A 25,996-nucleotide genomic window follows, 5' to 3' on the forward strand; every position below is an offset into this window, starting at 1 on the left:
GTATATTACCCAGTTATTCTTCAAAAATTATGTTTAGTGTTATTTTTGGTTGGAACCATTTCCTCTGGTGCATACAACCTGAGTCTGCTGCACTCAAGGAAAGAAGTACCGTAAATACTAGAAATCTGTTCATATGTAATCCCTGGACATATCACATTGCTGTATCTGTAGCTCTGTAGTTACTTGAAGTGTATTTTCTTGCTTTAGACCACAAACCCCCAAATGCCACAATACCAGCCAAAAGCTGCTTGGGTCAATCCGAAACAATGGATAGTATATAATATTAAAGATACTGAGAAAGTGAACTATACCTTTAATTATCTAAGCCTAAATGACATTATGCATTATTGTTGTGTCAGGATATATCAGCTGCAAAAATTATTACGCCACAAGGAACAATAAAGACTTAGAATATCAATCGGCTCCTTTATTATTATAATTCTTCCAGTGCTTAATAATTTTGCATTTCATTGGAAGTTATTGATTTATGTTGTTAATGGCAAGCTGTGGTGATAACTGAAACAAACATTACATGCTGGATGTATGGTTAAAATTTTAAACATGCACGTTTTGTTGTTTTTAACATTTTATTGAAAATGGACACCAATGGAATAATACAACAGTAAAATATCTCACATGTAAATCTGAGGCATGGCAAGGCCATCGGCAGGAAGGGCCATGACGGACACCGATGCTGTCTAACTTTATGACACCACAAATTTTACATAGGAAGGGGGGAAAAGATTTTTAAACACTATCAGTTATCATAAGACATGTCTCCACTTCATACTTCATAATTAATTACACAAAATAGATCCTTATAAATCATGTATATAAATGTATTCCTATTATCTGGTATTTAGGTCATGCACTATGACCAATTCTATAACTGAAAAAAATGATAGCACTCATTTTGCTATTTGGCAAATGGGGCTGGACCATTTGTAAGAAGTATTACTGAAGCACAAGTTACAAATGGAGTGACCTCACAAGAGTAAAGAACTCAATATCGAACAGCTGAAAGTAGCACTGAAATATTCCCAAAGAAAACGACATTGCTGGTAATAAAAATAACTGCAAGAATCAGGGTAAAACAAAATACCTTGGAAGACGCAAAATATGGATTAGTCAGCAGATACACAAAGCACAATGCATCAGAGGCACTGTATGTGGCCTACATGGCATTTGGAAAATATATTTTGTGGCCGAAAAAGGGAAAACAAAAATTAAATATTTTTTAAATCCTAAAGAACGTACATGTACCATCTAACCCCATCTATTTCCATTTCTACAAATGTATGATCAAAACCAATCTAGAGTAATCTTTGTTTAGATACTACCTTTTTGCTTTTACTAGTCTTTTAAAATTGTTTTAATAGCAGTCTTTGGATTTTTAGCAAAAATCGCAGTTAGAATATTGACCTGGTTTAAAACCACAGCCTTTTGATAAAAATTGGGGCAAGTTTAAAATAAAATAGCTGTCTGACATTAGGCATTAGCTGCTATATTAGCAAACTTTAGAATTAACTCTTAATTTATAAATTAATATATAGTAGGTCAAAATTATGTTTTCTGAACTTCACGAGGGAATACATGGCATTGAGGTCAAATTAGACAGCATTACCATGTGTGCCATTGTGACAAATTTGTTTATGTTGTATAGAGAAAAAAACAATTAAAACATTTGAAATCTTACAAGAGCTGCACAGGGAGTTCCTTATCATAGAAATAACTCTCTGGGAGCAGCTCTTAGTTTTGACAAAGAGCTTCTCCCAAGGATTAGTGTCTACTATTTAGAGATGTAATTTGTTTAGGAGTTTTTTTTATATAAATGGTAAACCTGGCTAGGTCTTTCATTCCACCCCACAAATGCCTTCCTTGATGGGAATGATCACTGAAATGTAAAAGTCTCACATAACATATCATAACAATCACACAGAGGAACATGGTGAAGGGTCAAGCTTCCAAAGGTTCCACCTTCTCTGGTGATTAGCTGATCTTACCATCTTTCCTTTTCTAGTTTATTGGAAAAAAATACCATGTAAGGCCTACATATGTGTGTGCTTGACAGGGGAAGAGGGTGTTTGGGAGCGAGGGGTGGGGCTTGGGGATGAGATGAATATAAAAAGAAAATTCAAAAGGCTGATGAGAATGAGGAAGGAATGAAGAGGAAACGGGTGCCTAGTTCTTGTGGAAGCTGCAGTCTCCTCTTCATACAGGTGCCCGAGACAGATTAAAAGAAGCTGGAGGAGGAGGGGGGGGAAGAGAGAGAGGGAGACACAGAGAGAAGTGCGGGTTACCAGAAGGAACAAAGCAGCCAAAGAGAGCAGCCTGTGAAAGCGCCTGTGAAAGGTCAAGGGTCAGAGGGCATAGGGCAAAATGAAACCCTTCACATGCTATTTGCCCTAAATTTCAGTATTTGGCTTCTCTATGGGGTAGCCATGTTGCATTTTAATTTTAAATAATTATTCTACAGACTATGGAGGAACAGGAGAAATCTTCACATCATTTGGAATTAATGTAAACATAATTAATTATGTAGCTTAGCAATGCCAATCAACTGGATATTGTTTCTGATAAGAGGGATGTAAGCTGTCCTCAAAAATTAACACATTTAAAGGGCCTCAACTAAAGTAGATGGATCAAGAAAAGACTTAAATATTCAGAATTAAATTATGCAATGCCACTGTAGCCTTGCCGTTTGAGCTGCTTATATACAGCAGAGCAAAATGGCATACAATTAAGAGATTAAATGTTCTCTCAAGTGTAAGTCTTTTTAATACCCTTTTACCAGGGCAAGTTGGATCATATTTTCTTGGCAAAAGCTGAATGTTACCGATTCAATCTACGTATAGAGTGATGACTTAGTAAATGGCAAGTATGTCAAAAAGGAATTAAATTTGCCCTGGTAGGGAAGCACCACAGTTAAGTGCATAACAACAAAGCAAAAGCTCTATCGCACTGAAGCTGCCAGTAGAATGGAGCATATTAGTTCACTTCAGAAAGGTGAGAGAGGTCACAGCAATTAAGTGCCTTGATATCTGAGGGGGGAAAACATAAACAGTTAAGCAAGAAACATGCTTTAGTCACACAATAGGCAGACGACACTGTTAGTGCTGTGGGTTAAATATATCCAGATAACACAGTATCCTCCACAAAGCACGCGTGCGGTGTAGATTTATCGCTATCCCACAGGGGCAAGGTCCACAATCTCTTTCTCTCTCTCTCTCTCTCCCTTTCCTCGGGCAGTGGGTCACATTACCCACAATGCCAAGGGCTTGGTCCCTTAGTAAAGCCTGGTAGAGGAGCAACTACTCAGTGCAGAGCCAGGGATTACTGCAAAGGAAAGTAAATACACACAGGGCAGTGAGCAGGGAGGTTAGAGGCAAGAGGAAGGTTACACACCAGGTTCCAACCCTCGCAAAACTCACAAAGCAAAACTATCTGTGTGTGTGGGTGGGGGGAGGGGGAGGGGGGTGGCAAAAAGCTCCAAAATCCCACTACCAGCAAAACCCCAGCAGCCTAAGGATCCAGGAGGTGCACAGAAAAGCTTAGAAGTACCAAGTGTACCAAGAGCACCAACAACCAACAGGCAAAGACAGACACGGGTTTCCTGGCTTTCATAACCATCTGTCACAGTTGTTGCAAGCAGAGAAATACATAATTCAATATACTAAGCACGATGCACACATTATCTCACATCTTAGTTTTGTAATAAACATAACCCTTTCTCCAGGGCACAGAGGTGGAAGAAGGAGAGGGAGAGGGAGAGAAAGAGTGAGATTTAACACCACATGTCACTTGTACAGTCCTTCCTCCTTTAAATAAGTCATATTGACAGAGTATGAAGAGTGCACACGTAGCATTTTGAGACAGGAGGAGAAACTGAAAGCCCAGTCTGTCCAGGCAGCAGTGGGTCAGAACCTGAAATAGCTGATCTGCTCCAATCACCACCATGACATGTTGCAGACAAGAACACTGTACACTGTCCCTCTCAAGAACAGCCTATTTCTGAGAGCCACAACTTTATAAATAAGGCGTAATAAGCATTCAAATAATCCAAATGGTGACCTTTAAAAACAAAGGCCGATTTCTGTCAAATGAATCCCAATAAAGAATGAAGATTCTGCAACATATTCACACAGTAAAACAAAGCAAAACTTCCATATTTCCAGGGTCCTGTAATGGTATTCTATACTGTATTGCTACTTTAGCTGCAGTTTAACTCTAAGGCAATGTATTTATACAACTCTTGGGAATACATGTGTGTGTCACATGTTGGTGAAAACGCAATGATTCTGTCCAAATGGTTGGTGTATAATGGAGTTTATTTTCTTTTAAGTAGGTAAGTATTTGTGTGAACAATGATACAGGTGCAATCCTGGTCCCTTCAAGTTATTTGGTCTTATATTTAGCTGAGTGTGCTCATACGTGTATAAAAAAAGTAAAAAATCACAATTGGTTTAAAAAGCACTGAAAACACAAAGAAAATACATTTAGCTAAACCGTTGCCATGCCGACAGCTTCCCTATCTAACAGTTTTGTTTTAAAAAGACAACGAGGTATGGCTGAAGATGACTAGTGAGCATTAATACTGTTTCTGCACATGCAGAGTCGAAACAAAACCGAACACTGCCAGTTATTAGTACATTCCTGAAGGTACTTTATTCCAATTTACGCAAATGTACTAAATTCTATTTTTTTAAAAACATAATAATAATAAATTAAGATGTAACATATCATTACCAACACATTAAACAAGAATGCTAATTCACATTATACTACTGTAAACCTTCATTAATCTTGGAAAATGGAGTGACTGGCACCTTCAGAAAGGGTAGAATAACATTGGTCTGATGCGCTGACTAGCGGGCTAGCAGTACCCCCAGGCTCTCAGATCACAGCCAATGTTCGTTTCGTTTCAACCCGTCCGCAAACTCCCGCCTCCACACAAACTGTACTCGCGCGTGTTAATGTTAACAGCACACTCTTTAGCTTGTGCAGAACCAAGACACGTAAGACAAAAAACAGTAAGGAGTTCATTAAAATAAGAATCTAAGAGGGGAAAAAATATTTTTAATTTTTTTTTTTTTTTTTTTAAATAAAAAAACAAAACAAACAAAATGGAGTCTTTTAGGGGAAAATGTGTTTTTGAGTTAACAGTTCCATTCACAGTTGTGCTCGGCTTGGTCCACAGAGCATGGGAATGTTTGGGTTGTGTAATGGGGGAAGGGGGAGGACACAGAGAACAGCAATGGCTCAGGAGGACAGGGGTGAACACTCATTCACAGCTGGCAGAGGGAGCACTGTCTACAGGAAGCCTGAACTGGAAACGAAAGAAAGGGATGATTAATGTTTCCTATGGGTTACCACCAACACTCACAAACATGTAATACTCAATAACCATAAATTATTAATAAAAAAGGTTCATAATTAGTGTTAGTAATAGGTTATCATGCAAACAGTTTTTGAATTGTGCCTTTGAGAAGTAACTTGGGTGCTATTGCTCTCATCTGTGTCCTTCCTATGTGATATTTGTATACAAGACCAATCACCCACCACCTTCAGGTCTCCCAAGGGATAAACTTTTCTATTTTTATTATTAATTTTCTTAATTATATCTAACTCTTTTAAGCATAATAAGCCTGAAGGAGAGGGTACACAATATATCGGCAGTTTCCTTAATTAGAAAACCCTCTCAAATAAATGCTACACTGGACAGAGAGTTGAGCTCTAATTAACGTTCAGAAAGATTTATGAAACTGCTCTCTCTTTTACACGCGGAAATATGACACTCCCGCCTCCCCTGAAGGACTGAAAGGAAACAGCAGTGAGATAACAGGCTCGCCTCTGCTTTGTTTCAGGACATTCTCCCACTCAACTGTTTCCTGAAAACACAGACTCTCCCACGACCTGCGCTCCATCAGGGCCTAACAGACTGCTATTGGCCCCCGTGTTTATAAGGAGGCACAAGCCCGCGCCGGCCCGAGCAGCCGAGATGCTGAAAAGCCCATCTTCTGCTCCCTCTCCTCCACAGAGGAATCGATGAGAACGATCATCGCCCTCCGCGGAGTTCACTAATTTGTTGGCGCAGAGGGAAGGGATCCTGGACAAAATATTGTTTAAAAAGCCAACAGAACAAAGATCTGTCTTCAGGGCCCGCACTGCGTCAGTGGAGTTTTATTAAGGGAGCTCCTATCTGAATGGTCTTTTATGTCGCGCTAATCGGTGGGCAGAGGGGCGTCACAATGGCAGGCTGTTGTAGATCCAGAGGGAGGCCAGGACAGCGCATCAGAGAGAGAGAGCGAGAGAGAGTAATAAACTCTGTGCCAGACACTGGGACTGCGGCTCCAGTGCTGTGATTTACTTCCGCTCAGAGCACGGACCTCGCCCACAGGCGTGCTGGTCAACGGGCATTTTACAACTTTCACAAATGCAAGAGGAGTTGGTTTCTCAGTCACAGCATGTCCATGTACGGTCATGCCTACAGAGATGTTCCTTTATTCCACGTGCTTCTTCAGAGCTCTGGATTTCAACAAAATGGCTTGTTTTCACATTCCAAGCCACACACTGAGGCTTAAATATCATTTGAAAACACAATTATATCTTAACTTAAATTTTTAAAAAAACTTCTCTAAAGGGGAATTCAGGATCGGATACTCAGTGAAATCTCCAGTTTATCTGTTGATTGGTCACCCGTTCTCTCCCTTTACCAGGGTCTGATAGGGACAGATTTAGTGAAGGAGCCTTACCAGGCCAAGGAGTCTCATGCAGCATGCAGCATGCAGGGAAGGGTTAACTGTAAGAGAGTACACACACACACGCAACACAATGCATGTAACACAAGCACTGCATGCAACGTCACATGTTCATACCTTCACAAGACGTTTCATGCATAGGCCTCTGGGATACTGGGAAAGCACTGCATTTTGCTAAATACACTGACTAGATGTTTATTTATATGGTAGAAATGCAAGTGCAGTGAATGAAATATGTAGTGCATTTACAAGTGGTACCACAGAACTTAGGTAGTATATGAGTACATATTGAGAACTTGCAATGCTAGATCAGTAACCCATTGACACATGGTTATTGGAGATGAAAACGAGGGTTTGTGTGGAAGGCAAAATGAGAATTGCGTGTTGAAAAGGAAAAAAAAAAAGAAGCAGGATCCGGTTATCAGCTCTGAAGCTTATGCGGTACACAGGCAGAAAGGTATTTTCAATTTAAAATAAATCAAAGAGAACCTTCTCAGTGCAAGTGTCTTCATCCTTTCTAATGCCTTGGTGATGTGGTCAAATCAGCTTGAATACACAACCAGGAGTGGTTACCGACAGAGTGGGAAACAACGTGGCAATGTGAACACAGTTCCCCTTCATGGCAATGGAGACCTCAGGCCTGTGTAAATGCCGCTCCAGGCCTGTGTAAATGCACTGGGCTTCCAACCAGACTAAATGCAGCGGCCTAGAAAGGACTATTATTGGGTCCAAGTCCTCAGACATCCTTGTACTCTACTTCAACATTACTGCGTCTATCAACCTACCAACCGTACAGTAATGCTAACAGACTTACAGAAGCAGTGATTCTCACCGCTACACCTAAGAGATGTTCACGCTTATGTGTGGAGACAAACACAAACGTGAATAAGGTTAAATACTTCTTGTGTCAAACAAGAGCATTTGTAATTCAGCCACTAGAAAAAAAAACCTACACGTAACAGTCCTGTGATGATGGTGACTCCATTGCTCACTTTTACTGTGACACGTCAACGCCATTAGTGCCAGCCACCAATGCGGCGCATCAATTCAGAACAAAAAAACAATACGAGGAAAGAAAAAACAACAACAACGACAGTGCTTTCTGGTGTGAGTGGAGCAAAATGAAAACTGTGCACAAAATACCTTCAATACACGAAAAAAAGATTAAAGAAAAGATACACAAGTGAACGATAGTGAGCTGAGCCTGCAAATCTAACACGTGTTTCTACATGCTCCGTAAAAGGGGTTCACAGTTAAAACAAAATGAAGATTACATTCTCGCACGGATATATGAAAGCAACCTGTTCTAACCCAGGAATCGCATATATTAGGGCCAGCTACAGCTGAGCACAATAAAATTAAATAGACTTTCCTATTAACTTAAAATCAATTTAAAGGTCCTACTCAACATATTAAACCCTATGCTGGGCAACTTCTTCATATAATTGCCCTAGGCAGCTGAAAAAATGGGAAAGTGATCATAACAGTATTGAAAAGGTACGATCCTTCTCCCTGGTCCAGTGAGTCTGGTAGTGTTTATGCAGACAGTCACATTAGGGCCTATGCGTTTGTGTAAACTAGGCTGGACGATGTGGAGAGCAATACTTACTTTTTCCTCTCCTTTTCTCTCTTAAGCGTGGTGGAGCCCCCTGCCTGCTGTGCCTGGGACTGCAGCAGCTCTGCAGCAGTCTTCCTCTGCTTGAAGGCGTTGAGCTCGTCGTCCAGGCCCTTTCTCTTGTCCTCCAGTTTCTTCTTCTCATCCTGGTGCAGCTTTTTCAGACGGTCAAACTTCTCATGCAGCTGTGGGGGATAACATATGGGCACAACGGCCAAGACTCAGTCAGCTGTACTCAACATGAGCTCCTGGAGTACAGCTGAGCTGCAGGTGTCTCTCTCTCTCCCCCGCCCCACCCTCACACACTCACTCACATACACACACACCTCTTTCTCGGCCTCCTTCAGTTCAGATTCCTTCTCCTTCACTCTCTGAACAAACATCTGCCTCATCTCCTCCTCCTTCTTCTGCAGCTCTCCCATGAACTCGTTCCTCTTGGCCTCGTACGTCTCCTGCAGACTGAGGGGGGCACACACAGAGGCACACAGTGGAGGGTAAGGATAGATGTGGTAAAGGAAGCACTGTGGGACTGCACTGGACCCTTCATTTGCAGGCACCACATTGGAACATGGGGAGCTCTGTGGTTTAAACCAAAGTCTCCGGGATGGGGTGTGAGTCCTGGGAGAGGGGCGCTCTGGGGGTGGTGCTGTGGGATGGGAGGTGGTTTGGGTTTGTGTGTGGGGGGGTGGGGGGGTGGGCTCTTTGGATGCTGTGGGGGAGCAAAGCGTTATCGTTGGGGCGTTTAAATGTGTGAAAGTGAATGAGAATAATTCCACCAAAAGAGATGGTCGCCTCCTCACCTGAAGGGCTTGCTGTCGGGGTCGGTGTCCTTGAAGCCCATCTCCTCCAGCTTGCAGCGGCGGTAGAGCTCGTAGTGACGGGTGTGCGTCTGCTCCCGCAGGTCCTCCATGTTCACCCGGATCAGCATCTCCCTCAGCTTCACAAAGTCACAGTGGCTCTCGTTCTCCACTGCCAACAACATCAATCACATCTCTCAACCTCTCAAATTCACAGAGGCGCTGGTTCTCCACTGCCAGCAACAGACCCATAAGTCACATCTATCAACCTCTCAAAGTCACAGTGACTTTCTTTCTCTACTGCAAACAACAGATTCATCTCTGGATACTATTATAAAAGAGCTAAGTGTCCTCTTTGTCCTCATGCTATATCCCATTTGTACCATCTTATTTTTAGATCTAATACTGAATACTCAGTCATCAGTCACACATCAATCAAACACCAATCAGCTTCACAATATCAGCGACTCTGCTTCTCCACAAGCCAGTAGAAATCCTGTAACTTCATGGCCAAACATGTAATTTAGTGTTTTCCCCATTTTTTCTTCTGGTGGAAGAGTCCACTTTTATCCCTTTGGGAGGGACTGCAGCTGGCTATATAATGACACTGTGGCAGGCAACCCAAAATAAAACAGTAAAGGTGCGTGTGTGCCTATATGCATGTGTGTGTACGTGTGTGTGCGTGCATGTGTGATTGTGTGTGTGTGCATGCATGTGTGCGTGTGTGTGCACGTGTGCGTGCGTGTACACACGTGTGTAACTTGGGAGACAAATGTGACACTAATCCCAAAGGCATCCAAAACCCCCATTCAAAATGCCCAGTGGCTTCACCCTCCCAAGCAGTGGTTTCACAGTGGTTTCACAAAATATACACTAAACATGGGATTCCTTTAACTTCCTGTAGCTGGTCAATTTCACTCCCATTAGCACAGAGCCCACAGCAGTGACCTGTGTGCAGCCTCCCAACGAGCCACAGGGTCATGTGCAGTCAGGAGCAAGGAGGTGACACACAATGTCAGCGCAAGCTTCAGGCTCTATTGTATTTCTGGAAAGTCAAACCGTCGATCACACATGCATGTGAACACACAGACACAAACTTAAATGCACGCGCACACACACACACACACACACACACACACACACACAATAAAACACAACAGACGCAAACGCGTTTTTAAATGAACATATATTCATCTAATTTTCCACACGTTTAGACTATCTGCAGTATATGTTAGAAACAATGCAATGAGGCGCGATTAATTAGAAGCGATTTAAATAAAGTGTGTCACCAATCAGTCCACTCTTGTCCCATGTCTGCTGGATCAGGGCTGGGTCAGTGCCAATAAATCAATCACGGCAGAACAAATACAATTTATGACACGGTTTCCCTGGATGATTCCATTTGATTGATGTACTAGGCAAAAAAGAGCAGTGTGTTCTCTAAAATGTACATTAATGTGTGCATACTGCCCCAAATTTTTTCTCATCTTACAAGAATATCCAGCTTTAAAGTTGCTCCCTGTGTGTGCCTGTTTGTGTACATGTGTTCCTCTGTGTGTTATGGTATGTATAAGGGTTTGTGTATATGTGTGCCTGAGTGTGAGTGTGTGTGTGTGAGAGTATATGTGTGTGCCCATGCGCATGGGTGTGTTCACCAGTACTGTGGGTCTGGATAACAGAAGTGGGCAGCAGGCGGGACTGAATTCTCTCTCTCTCTCTCTCTCATTTCCTCTGTGGGACGTGAGCCCGGCTTACCCTGAACCGTGCCCCAGGGGTACTGCCGTGCCTTCACCATCTTGTTCCCGATCTTCACCTCCTCTGTGCTGCCCACGACTGCAAAGGGCAAATGGCTCTGCGGAGCCAAGGCAAAGAGACACTTCCTGTCAAGGTCTGAGGCCCATGGCCCCTCCCACTCATTAACTCGTCATCTCATTGGACTCTCCACTTACAGATTAGCTACATCCACCACACATAAGAGCATGTGGGACAGTTTAAAACGCACTTCATACCAATATCGTCCAACATAAATTATTGAGTACTTCCTGAAAGCCAGCATTGTTAACATTGCTTTTTAACCACAGCTATATATTTCCAGCGACAAAACGAGGCATAAATTTGCCGAGGAATCCAAGCAGCCACGACAGGACCACAGAAACTCGGTTCATCAGGAAAAGTATTTGGAAAATAGCACAGCTGCGTCTGTTTCTGTTTCTAAATGGCCGCTCTGAAATTCGAAGTGCCGAGTCTCACACCAGCTGGTGAGCACACCAGAGCTTTCAGCCTTCGCTCGGTTACTGCGGGCAGCGTCTGGCGACGGCCATTTCATCGCTTAAACGGATTCCACAGCGTTCATCTGAGGAACAGACATTCCCCACTTCGGAGCGTCGTGGCAGGAAGTGACATCGCAGGACAGCTCTGGGGCAGACGTGACGGCAGCGGCCCATCAGGACCTTGCGTGCGTCACGTCGTAACCCCAGATGTGTTCTGACACCCGTGATCCGGGGGCGCGCATCCGACCCGCACCGGGGCCTGCAGAGAGAGAGGAGCCCGCGGGGGCTGGCCGCGGTTCGTGACCTTGCGCTAAGAGGGGGGAAGAGTAATTGGACGCGTGGAGAAAATGACTCATTTAAATCAGCTGGCCTCCGCTGCAAACGTGCACTCCCCCTGCTCAGCTCTCTCCCCCCATCCTCCTTATTTGCATTTTCCCTGCGGTGAGTGCATGCTCCCTGCAGCATCTCCATCCTGATCAGCCATTCTGCTCCTCTGGTGCTGGGCTTTCCTGCTCCAGACAGAGGGATGCAGTACCCAAGATGTATATCTATATATAGATATTATTTTCTATTTCTTGAGAATGCAGGCTTCCTCGTTAGCTCCCTTGCCCCCAAAAATGGATCATGGAATGGATTATGACACAGATATAATAATCTTGGAAGAAGACATAATTAACATCCATCTTGTTATGCTGTAACTAAAGTAAATAGCCAGCATTTCTCTCTGGACCAGTGGAACAGCTTTTGATATGAACACACAGCACAAACCTCTTTAAAAAATCCTGCTCTCACACTCCCTTCTGTCTCACAAGCAGCACTGTTAACACCATTACACATTAGGCCTCTGCTAATACTGTGCAATTTAGCAATCACAGCCCCAATTAGCATGCTCATAATTAACTGCGCTAATTAGCGCAAAAGCTACTGTGCAGCGGGTGTAACTGAAGAGCTGCACGAAGCAGCTGCAGAGAAGAGAGCAGCTCTCCTTACGTTCATGGTGGAGTTTATCTCCGCGACCGTCTCGTCATCGGTGGGGAACTGGTAGATCTGCACGCCGTTGCTGACCAGCTCGCTGGTGATTTTGATCTTGAACTTGGTGAGCTCGCTCTTGGAGATGGCATCTGATTTGGCGATGATGGGGATGATGTTCACCTGGAGGGGAGGATTTACACCGAGGTTATGAGAGAGGTGAAGCAACGATGACATACTGCACATTGCACCAACTACAATTCATACATACCGGCTTCATAACGCAATAAAGAAACATCAGGAAATACCGTGTGAGGGAAAAATACTAAAAAAGAGATGCTTCAGGACGTTTCAAGGAAACAAGGAAGTTTCAGCAATGCCATATAAGAGGTGGAAAGTTTGGGCATTTGGTTTGGGGAGGGCAAACTGTATATTATTTTCAAAAATCAGAAATTGAAATTGCATAGCAAAAAGGAACACATTACACTAAGTATAATTATTAATTATTAATATTATAATTAAGGAGTGCTGTCCGACGTGAAAACTCAAAGCTGCAAAATAGGAAAATTATTTAGCCTAAATAATGAAGGTCTCCTCTAAACGCTAACTCGACAGAAATAAATCCATAGAATGAACACTACCAATGCAAAGAGGAGACAGCTCATGATAGTCAGTGCAATGAGGAGCCAGCTCACAATAGTCAGTGCAATGAGGAGCCAGCTCACAATGCAACAAACAGCCCACAGTCTCAGACCAGACCTCAGCCTTCTGCGACCACATCAGGACCCGGGCACTCTCTCAAGCTAGAGTCAGCCTCACAAAGCAACCAGGACCAGATAAAAAATAACCTCAGAGATCTCCCAGTCTCCCAGTCCTTTGGGCCCCGATTGGGAAGGTTTGGCTTAAAATAGGAAGCTTTTTCTGAGAAGACAAAGGATACATATATGAAATAAAAAGTAACAAATCTGTGGCAGTTCATCTGATGGGCATTTTCTAAAAACTCAAACCTAATGCTGCGGCATTTCAGTGATGCTGACAGGTTGATGCGAGACTGCCATATGGTATAAGCACTAGCACATGCTGGAGGGAGTACCACACTAACGGAACTCATAATATTCCGCATGTAACCGCTGATCCTGCACACACCGGAAAGGGAACAGAACCAAGGCCAGGGAAGAAAGGGGAGAATGGGCTCGGTATTGGCAGTGCAGTTGGGCCAATCTGGCACTGCAACAACAGCACCATAATCAGATCAAAGATGAGCTGAATGATTCAAGATGTATGTCTTGAAGCTAACCAATCTGAGAGAAGGTTAAAAAATTGTGCTTTCATAGACCTCAGTTGACACCATTGCACCAGACAAGTGTGCGTTGTGTATGGAGAGAATAGCATCACGTCCCTGTCACTTTTACATTACAGTTTCCACAAGTTAAATCAATACCGCTGTCGTTAGTACCTCAATAATCATTAAGATAACAATAAACTGAACCCAACACACAGCATACTTATAAAAGAATGGTGCACTGACCTATAAATTTAAACGAAAAAAAGAAGAAAAACCACAACAAAAAAGGAAACTAATTTTAGGTTGCTTTATTAATGAAGAATAAAGTGCTATACAGATGACTGAAGATACACTTCTGTGGTATATAGTAATAGTCATGCAATAGCAGGACTAGTAGTCACCCATATTAGTCAGGATGGGCGGATGAGAAATTAGCTTGGTATTTAGTCTGATGACATTTAAATGTTTAGGTGAATTCCAGCTAAAGGGAAGGCACCACCAAATAAAAATGAACTGTAAATAACGACGGAAATGCTTCATGATGTATTTTTAACCCCGCTGTTTTTCTCACTGTCCATTCCAAACCAAACACGATGTGATGAAAGCAACTGGGTGCTTTCATAATTTTTGCGCCCTAGTGCTGGCTGCTTTAAAAATAGCCCAGAGTGACTCTGAAACCTGCGTTTGCTTTTTGATCCGAGGCCAGGGCATTTTTAGGGCTCTTAGCGTGGGAGCCAGAAGCACAGGAGCCAAGGTGGGCGTACTACAAGTGGGAGTAAGAAGGCTTCAGCTCCATCAGATGCTGGCAGCTGCCCACTCACCACTCAGGGCCAATCAGAGAGCGCAGATCCCATACTTTACCCTCGATCAAAGTGCATTTAACTGGAACTGCCCCAGTAAATACCCAGCCATATAACTGGATTGTACGTGTACATAAATATATAGATCGATCTGAATAAGAGCATTCAGTTATAACAGCGTTAATGTATTCTCAGACAGAACAGACTTCTAATATACCATTTACCTACGGCAGTGGTGAGAAAACATACTCCTGTAGCACCAGATCAGTTTCTGGATTTCACGACCCACTTGGTCTAATCATTTACATTACCTATGATGTTCAGCTCAGTTGAAGGTGAAACCTTCATGAATGACAGCCGAAGACTGCTCTAGTGTCCCTATTTGAAACCGTTCCCTGTGGTCTAATGCTAGTCCTCAGGTGTAATTACACGATTAGGAGCAGAAGTTGACATAAGATATAGAAGCAGAAAGGCCCTGCGGGAACGGGGTTCCCCACCCCCAATCTCAGGGAGCCCTCCTCAGAGCCTAGCTGTTGTTTAGACAGTGAGGATAAACCAGCATAATGTTGTTTACACAGGGCAGTCTCCGCAATGGGCCATACTGAGAGGCCTGTTGGTGGGCACAGCTGTTCTGGCAGTGTGTGGCTTCAGTGAGTGGGTCTTTGTTCCCCAACAGAGGGCCAAGGGAGCCTATGCAAATACAGGCCTTTGAGCTGCTCGAAAAACACTGAACGGTCACCGAGACAACGGCCTCCATTGCAGGTTTTTACGCAACAGATCCTACACAGACGCCAACAGCCACGGCCATATCCGCCCCAACTGGCCAGTCTTGCGCAACACAGAATCCCATCTGTGCACGGTCGAGAAAATGGCGAACAATGACCAGCCAGAAACAAAGGACAACCTGTCTGATTTTACAACTCACTGCTCTGTACTGCTCAATATGTTTACATGACAATATACTATACCACCACAATCTTCCATACCAGTTGAACCTGCCTCCACCTGAGAGGCGAATCTGTGGTGATTTACTCATTAAAACCTTCTCAACATAAAAACCTCAGACTGAGCACGGGCTGATGCGCGTTTGATCACCGTTTCCTCCTCCTCACCTTGCTGTCCAGTTTCTTCATGGTGACCAGGTCCAGGGACTTGAGCGAGTGTCCCGTGGGGGCGATGAAGTAGAGGCAGGCGTGGATGCGCGTGTCGTGGTAGCTGTGCAGTGTGCGCTTGATCTTCAGCTCCTCCTGGAGGTAGGCCTCAAACTGGGCGTCAATGAACTCCACAATGGATTTATAGCTGCGGAGACAGGGGGGACGACACTTCATTAAACTCTCAACGGCTCGACTGGCTTAACAGGCCTAACAAATGCCTCGCTCTCCGCTTCAACACTGATATCTGGTGAGCATTCTGGCGCGAAACGGCTGCCGTGCATCACCCAGGTGAGTGCCACATGATTAGCGCCTGGCTGAGGCGAGCTCCTCCCCTTCACCTGTAAAGAGCCTTCAAACGATGAGACGAAAGGTGCTGAATAAATGCAACCTGTTAATTAAACATGGAGCTGCAGGTACGAGGAATTAGCATTTTAACCTCACCCCTGGCTCAATCTGCATCTTTATGCCCGATCCTGGGCGATAAACAGGAAGACATGCACGCGGATGACTTACTTCAGTGAAACACTCACATTGTCTATATTATCGAATCATATAATCATATAATCAAAGCAGATGGCCTGAACCGGAAAAGCGGAATATCTTGTTTCAGAGGTGACATTCCCCCGTTTCTCTCCGTCCGTACTGAACAGCAGTAGCCCATCTACCACTGTTTTAAATCCGCACTCGACTGCTGACGCTCTTAAAACTGAACGTGGTAAAGACCTCGCAAAATGTGAGATGAGAGATGACTCGCGTCTCAAGGAGGTTTGGGACAAAAGCAAGAGAACATCAACGAGGGAGGAGCAACAACTCGTTAGAGGAGAGGTGGCAGACGGAACGAACGAGACTCGTTAGAGGAGAGGCGCCAGATGGAACAAAGGGAGATCTGGGACCGACCATTCGGTCCTAACAACCGCAGGATGTAAGAGCGCCTTGAACCAAATGCAGAAACAAGGAAGCTTCATGCCATCCCACCAGAAACTGACTTGGTGTCTCTGTTGATACTGTTAAACACTCATGTCTGTTCCTTGAAATAATAATAATAATAATAATAATAACAATTTAACAAAGACTCTTCATACACCCAAAATGTTTAACAGAACAAAAGAAGCACAGAATTAATCATGGAAATACAACCCTTTCTGGGCAGTCACACGAAAAAAAGTACAACGATGAAAACTCTGCCCACGGGGGCCTACATGACTGTTCACACAACATGACTCTGCCTTATCCTCAGGCATTACCAGCCTGTGACAGGGCTCATAAAGAGACAGAAGGGATGACATCACCCTTTTCATCTCCCACGAAGAGAATACTGGAGATCAGATGACAAGGGAGACAAGGACCACAGATCTCAATTCCACTGGAAGACCCTGAGATTTATCTTAAACACGAGGCTACGGTTTAAAGACAGCCGTAATGTTTTTGACCGAAGGCTGTTTTCCAATCATTCTGGACAGAGGACTCATTGAGACACAGATGTTTATTGGAACAGAGCAGTGCAAACACATGACCGCAGCTGGCTTGACACAAGATTACCAGTTTCGTCCTGAAGTGTTCTGACTAACGCTTTGCGTAAAACTTGTATTCTTAATTTTGAAGAATAAAAGTTATGACAGGCAGTGGTGATCATCAATGCGTTTTTTTTCGCATTATACTCGACAAATAGAGATAAAAAATAAAAACATCAACTTCCAACACAAAAGTTATCCGAATATATAGCCCAACTGTGTTCTTCCACCCACATTGGATTTGCCTGAACGGCGGCAGTTCGACCCTCACCTGTCCTCTTTGTTGATCTGGTCCCCGAAACCCACGGTGTTCACCACGGTCAGCTTGAGGCGCACGTTGCTCTCCTGCAGCTCGTAGGTATTGGACTTGAGCTGGACGCCGGGCTGGTTGTGCTGTGTGGGCTCCCCTTCGAATTTGGTGTTGAACAAGGTGTCCATGAGAGTGGACTTCCCCAGACCGGTCTCCCCTGTGAAACACATGCATTATATATATATATATATATATATACACACAACCCATGATTCTGTGCTTTCCCAATAGTTTGGGGAAGGCCCCTTCCTATATCGGCATGACAATGCCCCCCGGGAACACAGCAAGGGGAAATAGTTTTGTTGATGTGAAAGAACTTGACTGGCCTGCACAGAGCCCTGACCTCAACCCCATCCAACACCTTTGGGATCAATTTGAAAGCCAACTGCGAGCCAGGCCTAATCGCCCACTCAGGGCCTGAATGCTCTTCGGGCTGAATGGAAAGAAATCCCTGCAGCACAGCTCCAACATCTAGTATGAAGCCTTCCCAGAACAGTGGTTATTACAGCAGCAAAGGGTGGAGCATCTCCATATTAATGCCCATCATTTTGGATGAGATGTTGGATGTCAGGTGTCCACATACTTTCAGCCATGCAGTGTATATAAATTATGTATACCTAGTATAAGTTATGATTTAAGTTTATAAAACAAATGTTCAATTCCTAAAGCTTTGTAATTTTGTGTACATTTGTAACATCTGTAGTTTGAATGCCTTGTAACCAAGGCAGTACAACTTGCACCAACCAGTTTCTCTACATTTTGAACCCATTTCAAGAGGGTCTGATGTGAAGTATACAACTGTGCGCCTTTTTTGACTGCCTGCTTACACAACAAGCATACAGACAAAACCATTACACCAAGAGAATGTTAATTATATGCTAATTTTACATTCGTTACTTTTCAGAATACAGATACTGGGCAAATCAGATCCCCATGGGACCCCCCCGCTCTTTAACGTGTCTTTTGGCAAGAGCACACGGCACTGCCTAAAAGCCAAAAAGAGATTAGCAGCTGATCTTCCACAGAAATCTAGCGATTCAGTAATTACTGTGCTCCTAAGATTGCTGGGATGAACTACGACATTCTGTAGAATACAAGATCAAATGAGCAGTAAGAAAAATACAAGAGCAACTGAATAGTATGGAGGCTAATTTGAAAGGGGACAGTGAAATAAAGAGGAAAGGGGAAAAAAAGAGAAATCGAGCTGACACACTGATGAACGGATGCAGTTCTGACGACCACACACCACCGGCAGAAACTGAAAGAGTGAGTCAGAATCCTCTTTCCCCAGAAAAAGTGAGTGAGAAGATCCGCCTCCACCGAGAGGCCAGAGTCTGAGAGGCCAAAATTCGGCACCTCGCCTCCCATTTCCTGAGTCCAACTCAGGTCAGAACAGCCTCCTCTCACTGGTCCCCACAGAAACCACTCTGCTTTAGCTTGGCAGGAAGAGACTTTTAATTTTTGGCAGAAGTCCAAACCGACTCAAGCGGGGGGGCTACAGTCGGGATTAATGCGCTCTTAACAAATCATACGAGCTAAAAGTCATGCAGATAAAGGACTTAAAAACACAATCATTATGAGAATCCAATTAAAAACATGATATTTGCTTACACAACATTTTAATCCAGTTTGTACCACAACCACACAGATCTTAGAGGCTTGTCTGAAATTGATCTGGATATGACTTTTAATTTCTGGGAAATGTGTAGCTGTGCAGATTTCCCACAGATCACTGCTGCAAACCACAAGTAATAATACAGCTATTGGATTCCTCAATTTACTTGCCAATTCAAATTCTATTTAAATAATATGTAATTATTCAATAAGCACATAAAGAGAATTCTTGCCTGGCAGCAACTGGAAAGCAGCTTATGAAACTGCAGAGCAACTCACAGGACTCCAACATACAGCATTTTTGAAATAATACTGTAATTAGAATTATATTTAGGCTTCACTTCCGTACAGTACTGGCAACAACTGCCTTTTTACTTGACCCAGCAAATTGATAATCTGCCATTGCAAGGTTTTCAAACAGACTGAGTGACAACATCTTACTATTTGAGATCTAGACAGACGTATTCACATTTGGTCAAAATCACTGGCAAAACCTCCGCCTAATTACACACCAAATACAGGGATAAACTGTTAGAATTAATCCAGTCAGATTTAATTTTTAGTGTAGTGAAAAACTTGGATCAGCAAAAAAAAGGCAAGCTCACCATAACCATCAACTGACCATTAATTACTCATTACCAAACTCAATCACTTTGCAACGGACACAAAGAAATACATGAGGACCTAATTTTACACAAACCAAACAACTCATTTCCAGAGATCAAAGACACAGGGCTCATTGTGAAAAGGCGACGTCAGCGTCGCTGGCCGCTGTGTCTCATCACAGTTATTGGGGCGATTTGGAAGAGGAAGTGGCCAGATCGCTGTTCCCAGAACCCGTGTGTGCCGGCTTTCTCACGCACAGCACAGGCCTCGCGTCTGTGCTGGGTCGCGTCTGTGCTGGGTCTCACCCCCACTGCCTCCCCCAGGGAATGACACGCATTCCACTTAGGGGAAGAGCAGTGTCAGACGTCACAGCAACTGTGTTTACACTGCACTGGCCAAGCAAAGGGCTAGAAGACCAACCCTAACCTGACCTTACAAGACAGATAACAAAGAGAGCTGATTGTTCAAATTTAACGGTGAGATTGTCCATTCAGGTTGAACAAATACACTAAATAATTGTGAAATGGGAGATGTGGGGGATGGGGAGTGGGGTAAAAGGAGCTGAATACAATGAATGAGAGCTGAAAATGTAATGAAATTTTAGGAACTGAATAAAAGCGGATAAAAGACTTCTGACGCGAGGCGTCTGACTCACCCACACAGAGGATGTTGAAGCAGAAGCCATGATTGACAGATTTGTTGACCAGCTGGTCAGGCATGCTGTCAAAACCCACATGGCCTGACAGCGGGACTGAGCGTGCGCCTTCTCCCTGTAAAAGCAGAGAACACAGTCACTGTTACCCACAATCCTGGCCACTTCTCATTGGCTCTCCACCAAATCCTGTTTCAATTGTCCAGAATGAAAAAAAATAAATCTCCCTCAATTAAGACATTAATTCAGATTATAACAGGATCAGAGGTTCAATCAGTTAAAAGCTTAACTGCAAATATCCACAGCCACTACTGTCATTAGGTAATGTACAGTATGAATGAAATAATGACAACATAGCAGATCATAATTTGATGATTACAATGCCAACTAGGCCTACGTTATTTTTGTTCTCCGAGGATAATATTCTGATATAGCCTAATATAGGGTAAAGGAAAGCAAATCCAAAATCAATGTTTTACCATTTTTATTTTCCATTTTCATTCATTAGGCCTAATTTATGTTTCGCAGCATTCAGTTGACTAGTACAATCACAGTAATAAACAAGATCTGTGTTAGGTATAGCTAAGCAGATCATGTCCATTTGTAGTTCCTGGACAGGTTGGAAAATATACAGTCCCAATGTTTTAGCCCATTCTGCATAATAGGCTATTTGTTATTTAGTACATGGTTTTCTTTATTTTTCTTAGTTCTACGTTCAGTGTGATTCAATCCAACAATCTACAAAATGGTCAAGTATCTGTTTAACTGACTTCCTGTTTCCTGTTTGAGTTCTTAAATTTGCAGCTGAATAGGCACTCTGCTTAAACCCTGATTTTGTACACAGAAAATTACAATGCCATAATCACTGTGGTCTACATGTGTGTGTTTGTGTGTGTGTGTGAATGTCTGGGTGTACATCTGGGAGGAAACCATTGTACTATCATAGCAGAAATATAAAATTATGCAATTCACTTTTTTTCCTGTGCTTGGAACACCTCCCACACAGCAACCATTGCTAATCATACTGCATAAGACAAGGGACAAAAAGCTGAGCAAATATTAAATCTACTCACCAGAGCTCTGAGTTAAATGTTATGCTACATCTACACACTTATTGTTGGCCGTAAAACACCAAAGTTAATTATCTACTCATTCATTAAAATAAATCAGATCAAATAATGACACCAACAGAAGAAATGAATTAATGCCTGTCTTTAGGAAGTCACAAGAGGAATTGTGTAGGAAATCAAGGAATTTAGATCACAAGTTTCATGCACTGTGCCTTCATATTCCCAGAAGAACAAAGTTATCCTTTCTACAAAACAGCAGCAACACTAGCAAAATCAAAGCCATGATTTCCAACAAAAGAGGCCTACAACAACCCAAAGGTGAAGAAGCCTTAAATATTGTGGGAAGGACGTGCAATATACCCATCGCCACAAATACAATCCTTGATTTAGTGCTTTGGAATCCTCACTGACAATCTTCAGGGAAAAAAACAACTCAGTTTTTACGTGAGTTTTCATGTTACTCTCTTCTGTAAATATATGTTGGTACAGGATCATACTTTAAGGGAAGTGATAATCAAACAATTATGTTAATACCCATATACTGCACAATTTTTGGTAAAGTTAAGCAAAGAGAGAGTTAAGCAAACATATACGCTGAAAGAACATTAATTTTGTGCGGTAGCCCTGTGGCCATGTAAGTAGCCTTGCCTGTGGGAGTGAGTGTGTATCTGAAACCATGTTTGTGAGGCAAACAGCCCAGGCGGCCAAACCAACAAGTCCGCAATTTAAAACTGGGGGAGAGGAAGCCTTTCAATAGCACCCTGTTGGAGAACAAACGCACTTACAGCGGAGTTTAATTAGAAAAAATGCGCCATGCCAAACAGATGGAATACTTGTGTTGACCGCACAAACATCGTCTTCGACTGCCTGCGTGTGCAACATTCCAGAACCGAATGCTCTGCCTACATGAGATCAAAGGCACATCTGCCCCAGGAGGAACATTATTTTGAGTTGCTCCACCACTTATCCCCATTGGGTACATTCTCAACAGCATAAGTTTGGACTACGTCCATCAAAACTTCACTGCATTCTACACTTCATTTACGAACTGCAACAATGTGCCACTGTTCTCAAGGCAGACGCATAGGGGCAGATGTCCTGCACGGGTATACCAGATCATGATGACCAAACAAAATATTATACTTTATGGAAGTATGAACAAAAGCACATATACATATTAATTTCACAGAAACAGTCGCGTTTGATATTCTTTATGACAGTGTTCTTGCCCAATTCTATATAGACAACGCCCAGTAGGCTAACGGAACTGACTGACAGGACCAGAACAATGCAATAACGGAATCTAACACCGGCCGTCCCGACGACCATAAACACATTATCATGCAGTTAGCTAGTCACAGATGGCATTTAGAAGGGTATACGCACTAAAACGCGCACTGCACCATTCCTGAAAATTCGCTAGCGCTAAACCGAATATCTGCTGTTTAATGGCAGCTATAGCAGAAAAATTGAATCCGTTACAAAGCTAAAATGATGTAGCAAGCCTACTCCAAGTGTGGCTAGCATGTTGACTCGAAACCGTGAAAATAAATGGTCCCAACAAATACATAAAATCAAAATAAATATAGATTTTCCCAAACCAAATGGTTACTGTTGTTTTTTGATGTTGTTTTTAAAAATCTGTAATATTGTGCATTCATTTAAGGTGCTGAGGAGATTTTACGAATACAGAACAAAACCGTTGGAGCTATTTCTAGTATTACATACATCCACGCACAAATTATAGTCGCGTACATTGTTCGGACTCGGTTCTTCTCATAAAACGACCAAGTAGCCTACTCACCGCTTGCCGTGCTATCTCAGTGGCCGCCATGGTCAGCTTCTCAATCGAGACCTAAACAGGAAACAGAAGACAGGCACAGCTCTCCGCATCGAGGGGAACAGAGAAAAAACCGTACACCGGGGATTGTACCATGTCATGTGAAAAAGACGTAGGTCCACGTGAAAGAATATCGATGTAATTACACGAATCAATAAAATCTAATGTTCTACTTCTAGTATTATGTGTCATCTTTCTAATTCAAGAAGTGATTGAAGGTTAACATTTAATTAGGCAGTTTTACACTATCTCACCCCTCGTGTTTTGCCATATGGTTCATTCTATAAGTAAAAGAGCAAGAAAAGCTCATTTGTACAAATACGAAGATAAAGTAGCGCTCGCCGACAGCAATTTAGCATAGGGAATAAATAGCCTACATGTTACGTAACATGTTCGATTCAATGGGATCTATCTTTGTATTTAAAGGTAATTATGATGATATTCTTACGATAAACAGATTTTCAAAAGAAAAAAAAATTGGAAACCATATCTTTATGTTCACATTCATGGCATAGGCTAATTCGTTTTTTTGTTTTTTTTACTTCCCATTTGCTTAAACTAATGTCAAACAATTTTAATTAAAGCATGAATAGACAATTGTATTCTTTTTTCAAGGGTTCTGATAATTATCTAGGCTAGCTGAAATTTTAGCGCATCTGTCTTAAATAAATGAATGAAATGAACCCAACCAATTTTTTGGCCTGAGAAATCAGACACCCCAGAAATAAGTTTGAATTCCGTCTGTTTGGGAAAATGCTGAATTAGAAACAATAAATAACTTAAATAGTAAATACAGAAAGACATATTGATATTCAGCACACATTTACCATCCCCAAAACCTTGCAAGTGAAATAAAGTGCTCCAATAGAACTCCCAAAAGCAGCAATACATGTCAGAACATAACAGACTGGTCACATGGTCAAAAGAACATAAGAATGCTGATACTAACAGGACATTTTTCTCTTACGCTGAAACCACTGCCAGTGGAACAGACTTGCCCACAGTGTTTCTGTTTGCTGGAGACAAACCTGTCCAAATTATTTGACCTATGGGTCATTTGGATAGCTAATTTATTGTGCTGTGCATGTTATCATACATTTTGATGAATACAATTCCAAGACGAGCTTATCTACAGACTTTTAGTTCTTGTTAAATGTTGTAATAGCAGGTTGATTCATTCCAAAAATGATACAAGTAATTGGTCATTTCAGAAGAAATACAGTAATATATATAAAAAACTGCAAGTGAAAAATCAGTCAGTGTCTGGAGTGGCCACCCTTTGCCTCGTTCAATGTGACACGTCTCCCTTGCATAGAGTTAATCAGGTTGTTTAGCTTGGCTGGTGGAATGTACGAAGTTGCTGGTTATGGCAAAAACTGGAACGTGCTGTTGTACATACCAATCCGGAGCACCCCAAACATGCTCAGTGAGTGACATGTCAGGTGAGTATGCAGGCCACAGGGAGAACAGGGATGTTTTCAGCATCCAGGAATAGTGTACAGAGCCTTACAACATGGGCCCTGCCATTATCATGCTGAAACATGTGATATTGGTGAATGAATGGCATGACAATGGACCTCAGGATGTTATCATGGTATCTATGTGCATTCAAAATGCCATCAATAAATTGTACTAGCTCGTTGTCTGTTGTTTATGCTCATACCATACCACTGCCACCATGGAGCACTCTGTTCACAACACTGACATCAGCAGACAGCTCACCCACTCAACGGCATACACATTGTCGGCCATCTGCCTGGTGAAGTTGAAATCAGAATTAATCCGTGAAAAGGATACTTCTCCAGCATGCCAATGGCCATCGAAGGTGAGCATTTGCGCACTCATGTCAGTTACGACGGCAAGCTGCAGTCAGGTCAAGACCATAGCGAGAATGACGAGCACATGGATGAGCTTCCCTGAGATGGTTTCTGACAGTTTGTGCAGAAATTCTTGGGATGTGCAAATCAACAGTTTGCTCAGCTGTTTGAGTGGCTGGTCTCAGACAGTCTTGCAGGTGAAGAAGCTAGTTACACATGGTCTTGCAGCTGTAAGGCTGGTTGGACGTACTGCCAAAATCACAGAAACAACGTTGGAGGCGGCTTGTGTTAGAGAAGTTAACACTCAATTCTCGGGCAACAGCTCCGGTGGACATTCCTGCGGTCAGCATGCCTAATGTGTGCTACCTCAAAGCTTGAGGCACTGTGTTGTGTGACAAAACTGCACATTTTACAGTAGCCTTTTATTGTCCCCAGGACAAGGTGCACCCGTGTAGCAATCTTGCTGTTTAATCAGTGTCTTCGTAGGCCACACCTGTCAGGTAGACGGATTGTCTTGGCAAAGGAGAATTGCTCTCTAACAGGGATTTAAACAAACTTGTGCACAGAACTATAGAGAAATAAACTTTTTGTGCACATGGAAAAGTTCAGTGATCTTTTATTTCAGCTCATGAAACATGGGACCAAAACTTTACATGTTTATATACTTGTTCAGTGTATACAGTATACATATTCTGTATAATAAATGAGTTCCATAAAACTGTTTTTCTAGGTTGGTTTGCCTTTTTCTCACTTTGAGCACTTTCTCCTCAAAAGGTCTCTGCACAGCCCTGTGTGTGTGTCTAAAATAGTATAGGCAAATGATGCAATATCCATTTACCACTCAGTTACTATTCTGGTAATAAAAGTTTAACTCAGCCCAGATGTTCATAATTTTGCTCTTGCAACAACACTTGCACCCCTGTTGTAC

At 42.7% G+C, this 25,996-nt stretch overlaps 1 protein-coding gene across 5 annotated transcripts; it reads right to left on the reverse strand.

The window, feature by feature from the left end:
- Window positions 1-568: 568 nt before the first annotated feature.
- sept6 (septin 6) lies at window positions 569-23,361 on the reverse strand. Of its 5 annotated transcripts, none has more exons than XR_004764388.1 (11): window positions 23,216-23,361; window positions 20,345-20,459; window positions 17,431-17,626; window positions 15,607-15,793; window positions 12,431-12,592; window positions 10,926-11,022; window positions 9,174-9,342; window positions 8,700-8,832; window positions 8,368-8,558; window positions 7,248-7,304; window positions 4,308-5,326 (listed from the first exon to the last, which is right to left on the reverse strand). XR_004764388.1 is itself a non-coding variant. In XM_035409135.1 (11 exons), exons 1-10 carry the CDS (start codon window positions 23,243-23,245, stop codon window positions 6,796-6,798), a joined length of 1,284 nt encoding a protein of 427 aa, XP_035265026.1. In that variant the 5' UTR covers window positions 23,246-23,361; the 3' UTR covers window positions 4,308-5,326; window positions 6,753-6,795. The 5 variants fall into 5 exon arrangements, 4 of the variants coding, with proteins under 4 accessions (XP_035265025.1, XP_035265023.1, XP_035265026.1 ...); XM_035409135.1 differs by lacking the exon at window positions 7,248-7,304 and adding an exon at window positions 6,753-6,799; XM_035409134.1 differs by lacking the exons at window positions 4,308-5,326; window positions 7,248-7,304 and adding an exon at window positions 569-2,243.
- Window positions 23,362-25,996: the final 2,635 nt, after the last annotated feature.

This window comes from Anguilla anguilla, chromosome 3, assembly GCF_013347855.1.
Source record: "Anguilla anguilla isolate fAngAng1 chromosome 3, fAngAng1.pri, whole genome shotgun sequence".
In the NCBI taxonomy this organism is placed as follows: Eukaryota; Metazoa; Chordata; class Actinopteri; order Anguilliformes; family Anguillidae; genus Anguilla; species Anguilla anguilla.